This window comes from Lepidochelys olivacea, assembly GCF_965140295.1.
Source record: "Lepidochelys olivacea isolate rLepOli2 genome assembly, chromosome: 1".
Classification (NCBI taxonomy): domain Eukaryota; kingdom Metazoa; phylum Chordata; order Testudines; family Cheloniidae; genus Lepidochelys; species Lepidochelys olivacea.
Genome location: NC_140411.1, coordinates 194,171,705 through 194,187,877, shown reverse-complemented (window position 1 = coordinate 194,187,877; position 16,173 = coordinate 194,171,705). Strand labels below are relative to the sequence as shown.

General features: G+C 41.0%; 1 protein-coding gene across 1 annotated transcript in view; it reads left to right on the top strand.

The window, feature by feature from the left end:
• Positions 1–12,866, top strand: part of PLCXD2 (phosphatidylinositol specific phospholipase C X domain containing 2) — a 37,084-nt gene extending 24,218 nt beyond the window's left edge. The window contains exons 2-4 of the mRNA XM_084637751.1: positions 2,474–2,934; positions 4,401–4,642; positions 10,369–12,866. Coding sequence (XP_084493877.1) covers positions 2,474–2,934; positions 4,401–4,642; positions 10,369–10,531 — 866 coding nt within the window. The 3' untranslated portion in view covers positions 10,532–12,866. The remainder of the gene's footprint in view (positions 1–2,473; positions 2,935–4,400; positions 4,643–10,368) is intronic.
• The last annotated feature ends 3,307 nt before the right edge of the window (positions 12,867–16,173 follow it).

The following is a 16,173-nucleotide window of genomic DNA, read 5'->3' as shown; positions in this document are numbered from 1 at the left end:
TACTGCAATCTGCAATGGGATAAGGGTGTTGTAACTATAAAATATATGATTAGACTTGTGGGGAACAACCTTTCACTCTTCAGGGGATGCAAAGCAAAATAGCTTTGTTTTCTTGAAACTGCAAAATTATGACGTGCCTCTCTTCTCCCTTATTCCACCACGCTGATGGGGGAGGAGAGATTCCTCCCCCTCTTGCACACACACCTGTGTGTGGAGTTACATAATGCAGGGGAACCTCTCACGCTTATTACTGTTGGCGTGCATTGGAATCTTGCAAACTGATGTTTGACTTGTGAACAGTATGTGCTTCCACATGGATTTAATAACCCTAACAAGGTAATCCTGTTGAGATCATAATCTCATTTACAGCTCTGATGCTGCAGCATGACAGGAAACCTATTAGTCTTCAAGTAAGTACACGCACACACACAAGGGATGCTTATCTAATAAATAGGGCACATGAGGGGTCTTTGTAAAAACAAATTTCGAACCTTAATTCAATTTTTACAGAGTACAGGTAGAGAGGAAGGAAAAAAAGAATCAGACAAGGAGATTGTGTAGGAGTATTCAGGGAGATGGCAGGGGAATTTCTGGATTTTCAGGGAGGGGAGAGATGGGAGGTAAGGGGATGTTGGCTGTAATATGCTAGAATATTATGTAGTCTGGTGGAGTCAGCGTATGCTCCCTATATTTCAGCAAAATGGACAGCAGGAGCTGACGGAGCTAGCACTGTAGGGCAGCATCTCCTGAGATTCAGACTGGCAGTCGGAGCAGGGCTATTTGGATGTAGCTTGCTCCTTCAATTCCTGCCCTAAGAGTAGGAATTTCTGTCTCCTCCAGGAAAATGGCTAGTGGGTGAAGCCCAGCAGAGAAGCTACAAGCTGTTAATTGGGAAAGTAGAAGGAGCCAGGGAGAGGAGAGGCTAGAGCCCCTTAGTTGTTTTCCGGAATGGGACTACCGAGGAAAGATTGTGTCTGCAAATCTCTAGCATGTTGGCCAGGATAGAGCTCCCTGGGATGGATGTTGGAAATCTAGCTAAACCTGGAGTCTGAGCAGACAGACTTCTATCCCCAGTTCTGCTTAATGTTGCCTCTGACTGGGGACTCCAGGGTCTCCTCTAAGGACTACATTCTTGGCCCCACCTCCCCTCAAAGTTACTGCTCCAATTAAGATCATCCTTCCTGCCCTTGGGTGCTTCACACTGCCATCAAGTCAGGACTTCTTCAGGGGCTCCCAGCTACTCTTCTCTTGTATGTCCTGCAAGCAGTAACTAGGGAGACATAATCCACAATGGGCTTTTCTTGATTCTTCCTTACTACTTCTTTTTTGGTACCTTTTTATTAGACAGGTGGAGCTTTATTCATGAGCATTATTTTGTGCATGACTTCCCTACCAGGTTCCGTCATGTGTCCATAAGGCTGACATCCTGTGTCACAGGCACATTACCATCTCTCGGGCAGATACTGGGCGGGGCAGCAGGATGATGGCTCAGGTGGTCAGGTGATTGATGATGAGAGAGGGACTCTTTCATTTCTTAGTCACCTTCCTGCATTACAAGGTCAGTAGTGACCCAAAGTCATTGCTAATAGAAAGCCTGTGTAGTGGCCTGTTTGAAATTAACTTACTCTCAGTCCTGTTCCTGGAATAGAGGTATCCACACACACAAAACAATATCATTACAACTGACACGACCTGGTCCCTGTCAGTGTTAGCAGAAAGGCCAAGGACTAGCTGAGCATGGAGACAGTTCAGTCATCTGATGCCTGGAAACGACTCATCATGGTCAGAGCGAAGACTCATTGGCAGTGTATTGCAAGGATTTTCACCCAGCCACAGTCTGAGGTCTCTGTCCCATAGGTTAACCAAGAGCTCTGGTGTCTTAGCTTGTTTCCCCACAGTCAAGTGTAATTTTAAGTAACTGTAGAGAGTTATGATAGTAAGGCAAGGAATAAATAGAGAATAAAAAGAGAATCTCGGTTCATTCTAGTGCTCAGTGCTGTCTTCAACAAGCACAAGACCAGATTCAAACCCCTGTGCCAGCACAGTGGAAGCATTGTGAAGGTAGCTTGCTTGTTCCTTTGATGGGCAGAGGAGTGTGAACACAGGAGAGGATAATGGGACAGAGGAGTCTCCTTACTATGGCTATTTATTATTTACATTCTATTAGCATCTAAACTGCATTATGCTAGGAACTGTACAAACACATCTTAAGAGACAGTTGTAACCATAAACTCCCAGACATGAATAGATAAGATAAAAGAAGTGGTCTTCCCATTTTACGGATGGGGGAAACTGAGACTTAAACATGAAGTGGCTTGCCCAAGGTAACACAAGAAGTCCTGTGTCAGAGCCAAGAGATGACCCCAAATCTCCTGAATCCCTGTCCAGACCTTTTTTCCATATAGGCCACATGAAATATTATTTTCAATGCTATAACGTTAAAATGACTAATTTTTTTTTTTTTTATCTCTAGGATCACATGATTCTTTCAGCTACTGGGTTGATGAGAAATCTCCTGTGGGACCTGATCAAGCCATGGCAATCAAACGTTTGGCTAAAATTTCTTTGGTGAAAAAGCTAATGAAAAAATGGTCAGTGACTCAAAACCTGACCTTCAAAGAGCAGCTGGAAGGTGGGATCCGCTACTTTGATCTGCGCGTATCTTCCAAACCAGGAGAAGTGGGACAGGAGATCTACTTCATACATGGCTTGTTTGGCATCAAAGTATGGGATGGACTGATGGAGATAAACACCTTCCTCACACAGCACCCCAAAGAAGCCATCTTCTTGGATTTCAATCACTTCTATGCCATGGAAGACCAGCACCACATATACCTGATTAGCAGGATCCGGGAAGCATTTGGATCAAAACTTTGCACAATGGAATATGTAGAAAATGTGACCTTGCAATATCTTTGGGAGAAGAGTCAGCAGGTGGGGAAAGGACATGTAATGAGTCTAAGCCCAAAATGTTACAATTTGAATTATAAAGAGTGTCTGACTAGGGTTCCAAGCATATTATTATTATTATTTATTTTATTGTATTTTATTTTTTATATTATGGTGGCATCTAGTGGTCAGGGCTCTATTATGCAGGAATTCACAAATAAGCAACAAAGATACAAGCTTGCATATGGTAGTTGATCTTTTGTAAAGTGTTGGCTTGGTGTTTGTGAGGACACATTGTCCTCCAGTAACTAGCCCACACAAACAATAAAAACTTTAATTCTGTAGAAAGCTAATGCATAGTCTCTTATCTCATCTGTGTTTTAGGAGCAACCAGTCTGGGTTCTATCCATGTTAGTGCATGAGTGAGCTTTAGTTGGTGACTATGGTGTCTGTTAATTGCAGCTCTCTAATGTGCAGTCTTGAAGCAAAAGGCTCCCAGGGCTTCCATTTAATTCCAAAACTATAAAGTCATGTGTGTGCAGTCATGCTTTGAGGAATTCCTCTGGGCAAGTCCTCTTCAGTCTGCTTCCAGGATTCTACCTGATTAAGGCAAAGAACCCCTTATCAAATCAGATAATGAAAGGTGTTCTGTTTTAGCTCTCAATAAATCATGTGACACTTTGAAACAAACAGACTGGGATGTAACACTCGGTATCCAGATTTGCTAGAGGTGGCTCTAGATCCATTTTCTTTATAAACTTCTAGGATGTTCAGATCCAGATATAGAAACAAACAGCATGTATCTGCCTTGAAACTCCCTTCTGGCCTGAACTAGAATGCAGAATCCAAACGTAATTTTTAACTCTGGATCTGAAGACCTTTCCCAGATATTCACAGGACTCTCATAAACTGCTACTTCATATGACACCAGGAATAAAACATATCTCAGCTCCAGAAGGCACAGTGCAGGTTATAGCAGACAATGAGATTGGTCTTTGTCTTTGGTGTTCCATCCAGTAAATGGCAGTGGAACGCCAGTATATGAGCCAGCCCAGTATATCACAGCAAGTTAATTTGAATTGAGTTACACAGTATTTTAGTTCCTAACTTGCCACCATCCTTTTCCTGAGATAAAAGTAATTCTGGCAATGCTGTCTGACAAATATTAAGAGTAAGATTAGAGGAATGTTGTTTAAGTAAAACATTTTGGAATGTGATTTCAGTTTCATACTGGAAATTCTCCTTTTTCTCTAGTGACACTTGAAACGCTACACAGTCCTGAATTTGCAACTAATCAAAATGACTTTATCCTTTATGGCAACACTCCAGTGAATTAATTGTATTTAGTGTACTAGTTTAAAGACAGGAGACCATATTCTCACCAGATTATACACAGGTGTATTCAGATTTCAAAGGGACTGCATAGGTATACGTAAGTGCAAAATTTGGTTCCAAAACATCGTGATTCAGTTTAATTTGCATCCTTTTCTATCTTTCTCTCCATTATTTAGGTTCTCATTTTCTACCACTACCCTCTGTATCAGGAATATCCCTTCCTGTGGCCAGGGAATAAAATGCCAGCACCTTGGGCAAACACAACGAACGTGCACAAGCTATTACAGTTCTTAGAGACCACTCTTGGGGAGCGGGCTGAACATGGAACTTTTCATGTTTCTCAAGCTATTCTCACACCCAGGGTCAAAACTATTGCACGGCACCTAATCCGTGGCCTAAAAAATACGCTTGTTCACAGGTAAGGAGTTGTCTTGGTTCCACAGCTCGTTGTTTGAAACTTTTACCTTGAAGTTACAATGAATAAGCAAGTAACTACCAGGCCTGTGCTTGAATTATTAACACCATACCAATAGCTGATTTTTCAGGATATATTGTTACTTATATTTGATGACTGCAAGCATCTCACTCCCTGCAGTTAAGCTAAAACATAAACCATCCCTTTATGTGTAAATACCCACAGAGAACATGTTGTTAGGGTTCAAATTTAGAGGATTGATGAGATATCAAATAAGGCTCAGCCAGCTTTATTAGTCGAAGACCATACAGCACAACACACCAGGGAAGGGGTTAATACTTTACCAATCCAATCTGGGAAGCAGTGTCTCACAGCAGTCAATCTGCTCCGGAAGTATGGACTCACTTCGCTCATATAATGCCCTTGTTTATGACAAAAGTAGGGTACACCCAGTTCTGACCAGTTTCTTATCTTGTTTTGAACTTAGTTTTCAGACCTCATATCAACCATCCTTATTCCTCAGTACCAGCACCTGGTGCAACTTGGTAGGCCTTAACAAAACATGCATCTGATTCCTGACAGCTCCTACATACACCCAAGGACAGAGTTCATACACACTACTAATACAATTTATTTTAGCATAAGTACAAAGGATGCTGGGGAAACGGTTCATGATTTATATATCAAGCATAAGTGCAAAGCTTTTTATTCATTTGGCTGACAAAATGCAAGACCAAATTCATGTTCTTTTGTGAGCAGAGAGCAATTTGAAGTGGTGTCTCTAGAGAAAATAAGTACCCTCAACTCTTCTTGATTTAAAGTGAGAAGGAAAAACAAGCTTATCTCTAACATGAAAATCAGATTTCATTTTCTGTGGACTAAAATCTGCTCTGGGTTATATGCATACCAACCTCAGTGATTTCCATAACACTTGCACACTCATAGGACAAGATTTGGCCTTAAATGTGTCTTGCTTCTCCAGACCAAAAAAAAAAGAGGGAGATGAATAATAGGAGGGAGATGAATACAGTTTTAATTGTGGCTACATGGTTTATCCATAAATAAGATAACTAATAAAGGGCCTGTTCTTGAAAATTGCTGCACCCTTGTAACTCATAATAACTTAAACGGCGGGTACCGGGCCCCTCATCTCCCAGGATCAGACCCAAATGATTCTGCTGTGTGATATTAACATTGTGTAGCCTATATTGATCAGCAGGGCCCATGTACCCCCTGGAGTGCCCTCGCGGACCTGTTTGAGAAATGCTGATTTAGATAATGACATTGAGAGTACACTTATGAAGTTCGGAGATGATACCAAACTGGGTGGGATTGCAACTGCTTTGGAAGATAGGATTAAAATTCAAAATGCTCTGGACAAACTGGAGAAATGGTCTGAAGTAAATAGGGTGAAATTCAGTAAGGACAAATGCAAAGTACTCCGCCTGGGAAGGAACAATCAATTGCGCACCTACAAAATGGGAAATGACTGCTAGGAAGGAGTACTGTGGAAAGGGATCTGGGGGTCATAATGGATCACAAACTAAATATAGTCAACAGTGTAACATTGTTGGGGGAAAAAAAAAGGTAAACATAATTCTGTGATGGATTAGCAGGAGTGTTGTAAGCAAGACATGGGAAGTAATTCCTCTGCTCTACTCCACACTGATACAGCCTTAACTGGAGTATTGTGCCCAGTTCTGCACGCCACATTTCAGGAAAGAGGTGGACAAATTGGAGAAAGTCCAGAGGAGAGCAACAAAAATGATTAACGGTCTAGAAAACATGACCTATCGGGAAAGATTGAAAAAATTGGCTTTGTTCAGTCTGGGGAAGAGAAGACTGCAGGGGGACTTAACAGTTTTCAAGTACATAAAAGGTGGTTCGAAAGAGGAGAGAGAAAAAAATTATTCTAGTTAATCTCTGTGGATAGGACAAGAAGCAATGGGCTTAAATTGCAGCAAGGGAAGTTTAGGTTGCACATTAGGAAAAACTTCCTAGCTGTCAGGGTGGTTAAGCACTGGAATAAATTGCCCAGGGAGGTTGTGGAATCTCCATAATTATAAGTATTTTAGAATAGGTTAGACAAACACCTGTCAGGGATGGTCTAGATCAGGGGTGGGCAAACTTTTTGGCCTGAAGGCCACATTGGGGAATAGAAATTGTATGGTGGGCCATGAATGTTCACAAAATTGGGGTTGGGGTGCAGGATGGGGTAAGGGCTCTGGTTGGGGGTGCAGGCTCTGGGGTGGGGTTGGGGAAGAGGAGTTTGGGGTGTAGGAGGGTGCTGTGGGCTAGGACCGAGGGGTTCAGAGGGTGGGAGGGGAATCAGGGCTAGGGTAGGGGTGCGGGAAGGGGTGAAGGTTCCGTCTGAGGGTGTGGGCTCTGGGGGTGCAGGAGCTTGTGGGCTGGCTTAAAAAGTAGTTTGCCCACTCCTGGTCTAGATAATACTTAGTCCTGCCTTGAGTGCAAGGGACTGGACTAGAAAACCTCTTGAGGCCCCTTCCAGTCCTACAATTCTGTGATTCTATTTCTTAAAAACCCTCCTCAAAGGCTTTTTCTTAAAAACCCTCCTCTATTATGTGGAATCTAAAACATCCACATAATAGAAATTCTGAAGTTCCTTTGGTTGAAGTTAGGACGTGGAGTTCCAGTCTCTTGCCTCTCCACAGAATTTAGTCTGACGGAATAATGTCTAAAGCCAAATAATGAAATAATGTTAGTATACAAGTAATCTGATCCAAATATTTTGAACCTCCTCTGTTTTCCAAGATTGCAGTTTGGTTTTTGTACATTAAACACTAGATGGTGCTAAAATGCTTTCTTTAAGAGTATGTGTAGCACTGTCAGACCCAGGATATTAGAGAGACAAGGTGGGTGAGATAATATCTTTAAGATTAAGAAACAATTTGAAATTTGTATAGCTTTACTCCTGAAAACACATGACACTTAAAAAAACAAGTTGGGTGAGTGATATCTTTTCTTGGACCAACCTTTGTTGGTGAGAGAGAAAAGTTTTCGAGCTTACACAGAGCTCTTCTTCAGGTCTGGGAAACTTACTCAGAGTGTCGCAAGTACATACAAGGTGGAACATATGAGAGCATAGTGATTGTCAGGTTTCACCCACGTACTTGCTACTGTGGCATTTCATGCACTGGATGAGGTACACCATGTATTGTGATAGGCACGTGTAGGACCCATGGATCTTGAAAGGTGTGTTGTCTCTTGAATGAACTCACACAGGAAAATGATAAAAGACAAAAACATCACATCACCTATGGGTGAACACTTTTCACAAAAAGGACGAGCCTGGGAGCTTAAATTCATAACTTTGCTTGACACTAAAAATCATATCACAACAACCTATAACCCACCAACAAACACCGCCACCCCAGCTGTTTCTCCTTCCTTTGCCTCCCTATGACTAGAGGGGTAACAAGCCACTTCACCTTGAGTGGTCCCTTGAGCGTCAACTACTTGTGCTAAACAATCTGTTCCATCTTCTATTTAGCTGTGACATTCTGAGTACGTTTCCCAGACCTGAAGAAGACCTCTGGCTTAGTCTACACTACAGACTAAAGTTGGTATAACTGTCCCCCTCTCACGTTGACATCGTGCTGTCTCCACCAGTTCAATTGAATGATGTCAACATGAGAGCTTCTCCCGGTGACATAGCTGCCACCTCTCAGGGAGGTGGAGTACGTGCGCTGATGGGAGAAAACCCCCCACCCTCATCATAGGTAGTGTCTTCACTAAGGCAACAAAATAAAACCACCTCCGGTCTACACTGGCACTTTTGTCGTTAAAACTTTCGTTGCTCAGGGGTGTGGAAAAACATGCCCTGAATGGTAAAACGTTTTAACGACTAAAAGTGCCAGTGCAGACCGGAGGTGGTTTTATTTTGCTGCCATTGTAAGGTGCACAGTGTAGACAACCTCCGTGCTACAGCCGTGCAGCTGCATCCGTACATCTGCACCACTGCAGCGCTGTATGTCAAGACAAGCCCTCTGTGTAAGCGCGAAAGCTTGTCTTTCCCACCAACAGAAGTTGGTCCAAGAAAAGATATCACCTCACCCACCTTGCTTTTTTAAGAGAGGCATGTGTTTTAAGGAATAAAGCTCTACAAATTTAAAATTGTTTCTTAATCTTAACTGAAGATACTTAATAGAGTGTTTAATTCGCATGGATACAATGTGGTTCTTCTATAGTATATATTAAATGTGCATATTATAAGAATGTCTCAAAACTCACATGACCCTTCTCATCCTCAAAACACTTCACAAACATCAGTAAGTTAATTTTCAAATCATTTCCAGGAGCTTTAATAATGTCTGTTTCATGTGGAGCAAATCCCTCCTTAAAACTAGTTACTTCCCTGAGGCCTTCCAACAATAATTCAAATATTAAAATCTGTTCCAACAATAATTCAAAAATAGATCCATAACGTGTCATCAGGTTTTAAGCACAACTTTCTAAGGAAGTCACTGAGACGTTCTGCTTAAACACTGAAGGCTTGAAATGATATACAGTTAAAAACAGAGTCCAGATACTTCACAAGTTAAAGCTTGCTTGCAGCCACATGCACAGTGTTTAGACACAGTTGAATGGGAACTGCCTATTCTGTACATTCAATTTGGCTGTACAACTTTGTATGGACCTCTGCCTTCTGATTCTGATAATGCTGGCCCTAAACATGAGTATTAAACCATTAAGTTCTAACTAATGGGGAAGAAACATTTGAAATTAATCAATAATGATTTACAAATGACTGGCTTTTCATGAGAATAACTACTCTTTTGCCTTTATCTCTTTCTTTTTTTTTTTACTGATAACTTCCTTTGTGGGTTGTTATTTTTATTCTCGGGATTGCTAGCGCCAAGGGGCAGACAGCTTGTCTTTCTATCTGCTTGTAAAACAACAGGCACACTATGGCCCTCATAGGATTAGTTACTTCTGTCTTTTGCCTGTGGAAACCTCATTGCTGTAGCGTTAGAGGAGAACAAAAACTTCTGCAAACCCTTGGTTCAAGTTCTTTTCAAGGAATGACTGGAAATATTTTCACTTCTTAGTAATCCAAATCATTTCATTCATCTCTAATTATTATGATTTAAGTAATAACGCAAAACCTATTGCTATGAATTAAGCCTCCAGATTGGTATATACTCAGACAAAACAAGAACAAAGAAACCATTGCAGGACCTTAAATTCTGAGGTCCTAATTGTTCAATGAAGTCATGAAGAATCCTATACATAATGACAGGTTTCAGAGTAGCAGCCGTGTCAGTCTGTATCCGTAAAAAGAAAAGGAGTACTTGTGGCACCTTAGAGACTAACATTTTTATTAGCGCATAAGATGAAGTGAGCTGTAGCTCACGAAAGCTTATGCTCTAATAAATTTGTTAGTCTCTAAGGTGCCACAAGTACTCCTTTTCTTTTTAAGAATCCTATAGTATGTCTTGTAAGAGCAGTGGTTTGCATGGGTGATTTTGGCCAATATTTCTATTCCCCACCATTTGCCCCAAAATGGTTGTGCAATGTGCTGTTTTCTGCCACCCTTCTCCCCAGAGGTGGTTGCATTTTAAGGATGCAGTATATATTTAGTTTGCTACTTTGGGGTTAAAAGATACTGTGCAAACATGCTATTCATAGACAAAATGTTACATGTAGAGCAAAATCAAGGTGCTTCCATACCAGTGTGTTATATTTATTTATCCCTCTTTTTTCTTTAGGAACCTGCCTATGATTTTGAACTGGGTAAAGAGACAGAAGCCAGGCGTTATGGGCGTTAACATAATTACATCAGACTTTGTGGAGCTGGTTGACTTTGCTGCCACTGTTATTGCATTAAATGACCTCCTTTTAGAAGGGCACCGAGTTGTGACTAAATCCTGACTGTTCTATCACTCTAAGATCAGCGCTCATCCACTGAGAGGAGGATTTAGAGTCTTTCATCCATGTCAACAGCTTTCAATTTAGGTGTTTTAGGTTTTGTTTCTTAAAAAACAAAACCCAGTTTCTGAGGAAAACGTGCTGAAAATCATTCACATCAGGATCCATTGCTGCATTGATCTGACCTGAACACTAAGCAGTGTCCGAGTGCCGCTGACTCTGTTATGCACACATCTGCTGCAGTACAGCAAGTTGTTGTCTGCCTGGCAGTAGGAGGCCGGACGCTACATCAGATGTAACCAACTGGCAGCGGTGTCTCCCCCGGCAACTAGACTCCCTGTGGGTGTTCATCTTGTGCGTCAGGCTAAGAATTGGTGTTGATCCTCGGGAGCAGTTCTACCAGACCAGCCAAAAACGATCCTCCACTTTGCTACATAACTCAGAGCTGTGCTGGTCTCAGCTACCAGTTGCTATTGTATCTCTTATGCCGTACTGGAAGCTACCTCAGAGGGAAGCTTTTACACTGTGTTCAGTGGTTTAAATAGAGATGAGCCCGAGGTGCGGAGATTGGATTTAAACTTATAACTCTCAGGGGCTTTTGACTCCAAAATTTTGTTTTCAGTCTCTCTCTTATTTTAAGGGACTTCCATTAGAGCAGGATGCAGATGCACTTTACTTAAGTTTGGGGAAAAAAAATCTGTTGAGTTTTCTTGAAAGGTTGTGGGTGGGAGGAAGCTCTGCACAAAAGGCTGCTATGTGCACATTAGTTACACAGCAGGCTTTGTTCATTGTATGTAGCTTTGAGACACAGTGTAGCAAACTGTAAAATGAAGTTTAGTCAAAACTTCGGTGGTTTCATTCGTGTGGACCTTACCTCCTACCTCAATTTCAATTCACTTGGTTTTTCATTCCCTAGGCTTCATTGGGGGGTAGGGGGGGCCGCAAAAATTGCTATTTTTTGTTTGGCATCTGGTCGTTTTTCACATCATTTTGTGCCCAAAAACTTGAACCTACCCAAGTTTGCTCAAAATGCACCCTAAAGTCACTGTGAGGTTTGTAACTTACTTGAGACATTGAGTTCCTAACCTGCGTTTCCTCTGCGAGGCAAATTGGGATGCAGGGAGTGGAGAGGTGGGAATAACTGATAGAATTCTCTCAAGCTGTACCCACTTGTGATGGCAGAATAAGATGCCACTCACAAATTGTGCTGATCCTCATTACACGATCATACATGTTTTTTTAATTGTTTGTTTTGATCGGCAGCAAAATGTTGCCAATATTTATTTTTAAATTATGTTTCAGCATTGACACTCCACTGATGAATTAGGGAAAGTTAACAGATTTGAGAGGAGACATCTCAGGCCCTCTGTTGAGTCAGGCAGACATCACTGGATAAATTCGCACTCAGCTCATAATGTAAAGGTTATCTTTTGAGCCATGAGGGCTAGAGACATTTGAAAATGAAGGATTAGATTCTAGAGCAACAGGGAAATGTGTTGGCTCACGAGCTCACTCTGTAATGAAAACTTTGAACAATTCAACTGAACATTGAGGGCTCTGTTAGCACACTTCATGTTAAGAGTAACGACTTTCCATTGGCAGTAGACTAGAAACCCTGAGGTTTGGGCATTAAGTAGCAACGGGCAAAGCTTTCATTATGGCCACAGTAGTACTCTACTTATGCACAAAAACGTGCTGCTTTCAAGACAAATCCAGACAAATAAAACAGCTGGAGGGTTGGGTGATTCTATGATGGTACATCGCAAAGTTTGTATCTTCACATTGTTGCATTGTCAGGGCATGTTAATCTACAGCAGTGGTTCTCAACAGGGGTACATGTACCGCTAGGGGTACACAGAGGTCTTTCAGGGGCCACATCAACTCATCTAGATATTTGCCTAGTGTTACAACCGGCTACATAAAAAGCACTATCAATGTCAGTACAGACTAAAATTTCATACAGACAATGATTTGTTTATACTGCTCTATATACTATACCCTGAAATGTAAATACAATATTTATATCCCAATTGATTTATTTTATAATTATATGGTAAAAATGAGAAAGCAAGCAATTCTTCAGTAGCAGTGTGCTGTGTGACACTTTTGTATTTTTATGTCTGATTTTGTAAGCAAGTAGTTTTTAAGTGAGGTGTAACTTGGGGGTACGCAAGACAAATCAGACTCCTGAAAGAGGTACAGTAGTCTGGAAAGCTTAAGACTCAAGCCTCTGATCTACAGTTCAAAACATTGTGTAATTATGTTACATCATAGCATGAGGAGGTTACTCTTTTGCAGCACTGATGTCCAAAATAAATTCAGCACTTTGATTATCCCATGAAGCTGATGCACTCTTACAGTCTTTCCGAGTGTTAAGACTTAAGTTTATTTTGTTTATAAGAAAAGTGATTGTTTTTACAAACAGTTTAGGAAAAAATTATCAACCTGACCATCCCCTCAACCTCTGGCTCCCTCACCCAGTCGGATAGTAGCTGCAGCTTTTTCCATGCTGTTTCTCCCATGGTGGTGGCTCTATACTTAATGCCCTAAACCACATAGAGTTGGGTTCACCTAGAGGTTTGCAAACCTTCCACATGGGAACTTTGGTCAAGTTCTTAACAAGCTTTAATATGATTTATCTGTTTGTGTTGCATGGTTTTAATTAGTGCTGTTCAAAATGTTTTTTCCAGCTAAACCTTTCTTATGAAAAACTGAAAGGTTGACTTTTTGTGTCTTCCCCCGCCGCCCACTATCACCATGTCTTTTTCCTCATTTTCTAGTGGGAAAAAAAGTGAGAGAAGATGGCGTAAATATTTTTTTTAAAACAAAATCCACAAATTTAAGGTTTTGTTTAGCTAAAACAATTGCACAAATAGTTCAAACAAAATAAATATTTTGTTTCCTTTAAGTGTTTTGTAGAAAATATGTCTTTTGACCAGCCCTATTTTTAATGCCAAGTCATGTGCAGAATGATGGCTTCAACTGAGTTTCACTTAGAGATTTGAATTTTGCAGCTAGCCCAAATTCTCTTGTAGATCAAGTCAAAACCCCACAATCAGAGCAAACTTTGGGGTCTATACTTTGTGGCTTATGCCCACTTCTAGATATAGAGATTGTCTGAGCACAGAACTCAAAGCAAAACTCATGCAGGGTGAATGCAAATGAAACAGGAATGAAGAAAATATTTGCATGATCACTAAATGACTGAATTACATATAGGCAGCGTTTAAATTCTCAGAGTATTTCCCAGAGGCTCTTCTCCCCCCCCTCCCCCACCCCCTCTTCCCAACTCCCATTCCCCTCCCCACATGCTATAAAAACTCCAAGGGGGTTTCAAAATACTTACCAGAGCTCTGGTCTGGACAGCTCTGGCTGAATTTAAGCACTGCACACAAGCATATGTATAACCTTGTATTTGTGTTAGTTCTTAATCTGCTAATCTGTTGTACTGTATGTAACTACCTCAAAAGAGAATTATCAGGCTTAGATAGGTAATATTTTTATAGAGTATTCAAAGTAATGGATCTGTGTTGTTAGCCCTCCTAATGTATTTATTTAAATAGAAAAGTGGATGGTGGGAACCAAAGGTTCTGTTTGTTTGTTTTTAATGTATTCAAGAAACTTTTGGATTTATGTGCTATTGGCTGCTCTGTGTTGACATACAGGGTACGAAGCACTACTGAGAGTGTAGGCATAAGGATGGTAGCATGGCAAAAAGAAACTTTAAATGGAAAATTATTTGAATCCATGGTGATAGAAATGTCACTAATATCTGGCTGATGTTTGGCCCTGTGTGGAGGGATTGGGTGGTTTCCAGGGGATAGGTCTTCATGTGGTAAAACCCACTATCACAGCTGACAGTAAACCCTTGGCTGAACACTGAGACTGCCTCTCTGGAAGTGGGTTGAGGCATGCTGGTGGGGCAGTGTGAGGGAAGCCTGCACCCCCGTTGCCCGTGTTGTGTATGTGTTTTAGTGGGTATATAGCTGTCAAGTACAGGGCTGCATCTTTTCTAATCCTGCATCTTTACAAAGCACTAACATTCACTTGTAAAAAGGTAAAACATCAGCATGATCACAAGAGAACTGCTGCGAAAGCTGCCACCATGACGACAGTGTGGGTGCTCAGGGAGCAGCCGAGCGCAGAAAAGAAGCTCCACAAGGCTGTGTGTGCATGTTTGTGCATAAGTCTTCCATTAACTACCTTATTATTTCAATCACTTCATGCCCTGAACTGGGTTGTGAATGTTCATTGCAAACAATGGAGAGGCAGCGGCACAAAGGGACTGAATAGTGTTTTGTGTTTGACTTATTCTTCTGTTCAGAACTATGTATAAAAAGTTTCATAGAATGTTACTGGCAGCTGTGCGGGGTATAATATTTCAATGAAATGCAGTTTTTAAAGAATAAGAATCTGTGTAACAAAACCATCAAAAGCAATGCACTTGAACATAGATAGACATATTATTATCACTGTCTTCATGAGGTGAGACTTATTAAGTCAAAGTTTATTAACTTGTTTAAGACATAGGTCACCTCTCTCCTGGCATTTCCTGATGGCGCAGACCACCTCCCTATTAACATGCCTGAAGCATTGACAGCATTTACATATAAGGAAAAGAAATATTATGAAAGTATATATTTTAGATTCTTCTGAAAGGGGGTCCACAAGTGGAAACAAGGAGAGTTAGCGCCATGGGATTAACTAGCTCTTGCAGACCCACCAATGTTCCATGGCCCACAGTTTGGGAACAACTGCCCTAAATCATTCGTGGCTGTGTCACTCAGGGGTTACTCATAAAGACAGATGCAATGTTAGTCACAGACAATAGGCACCTGGGATGTCACACCTCAGGCACTTTATTAATGTGTCAGAGTGTGTACATATTAGAGATGGGCCTGAGTAGCAAAGCTAAAGGATGTTTTGGATCCAGGATTTTGGTTTGGCCCATAATAGAGACTGGATCTGGGCCAAGATCCAAAGTTGGATTTTCTTCCTGTCTAGTGTTGTCATGTATTTATTTTCTATACATATGTGTGTTACAGGTAGGGATAGCCTATACATGTTGTAACAAACAGGAGACACTTTTGTTAGTGTGTAACTATAGGACTTAGTTTGGTAATAGACTACAAATGAAAATTGATAGGAGAGTGTGTTGTGTGGTGTATTAGAATCAGACTTGTCACCTTGCTATACAGAATGTATATTTCTATTTATTTTTACTGAGCCTCAGGTATCGAAATATGAGTTTACTCTTTCTTGTCCTAATTCAACCAAAAACTTTTACCAAGGGATCAGTCCCCGAGGCAAAAGTTAGGGCAATTTTGAGTGGAGTTTTTAGCAGGAACAGATGAACTGATTTGGACAAAATAAGAAATAACCTAAAACTTTACCCAAAATTTGAACTCAGTTAAAACTTGTTTGGTTGGGGTTTTTTTGGGAGGGGAAGAAGAAGAAGGAAATTCTCGTTTCTGTCTTTTCTGGTTTGGGTGAGAAGTGAAATACTGTACAGTAATCTGGTTTCAGAATAGCAGCCGTATTAGTCTGTATCCGCAAAAAGAAAAGGAGGACTTGCAGCATTCAATGAAGTGAGCTGTAGCTCACGAAAGCTTATGCTCAAATAAATTTGTTAGTCTCTAAGGTGC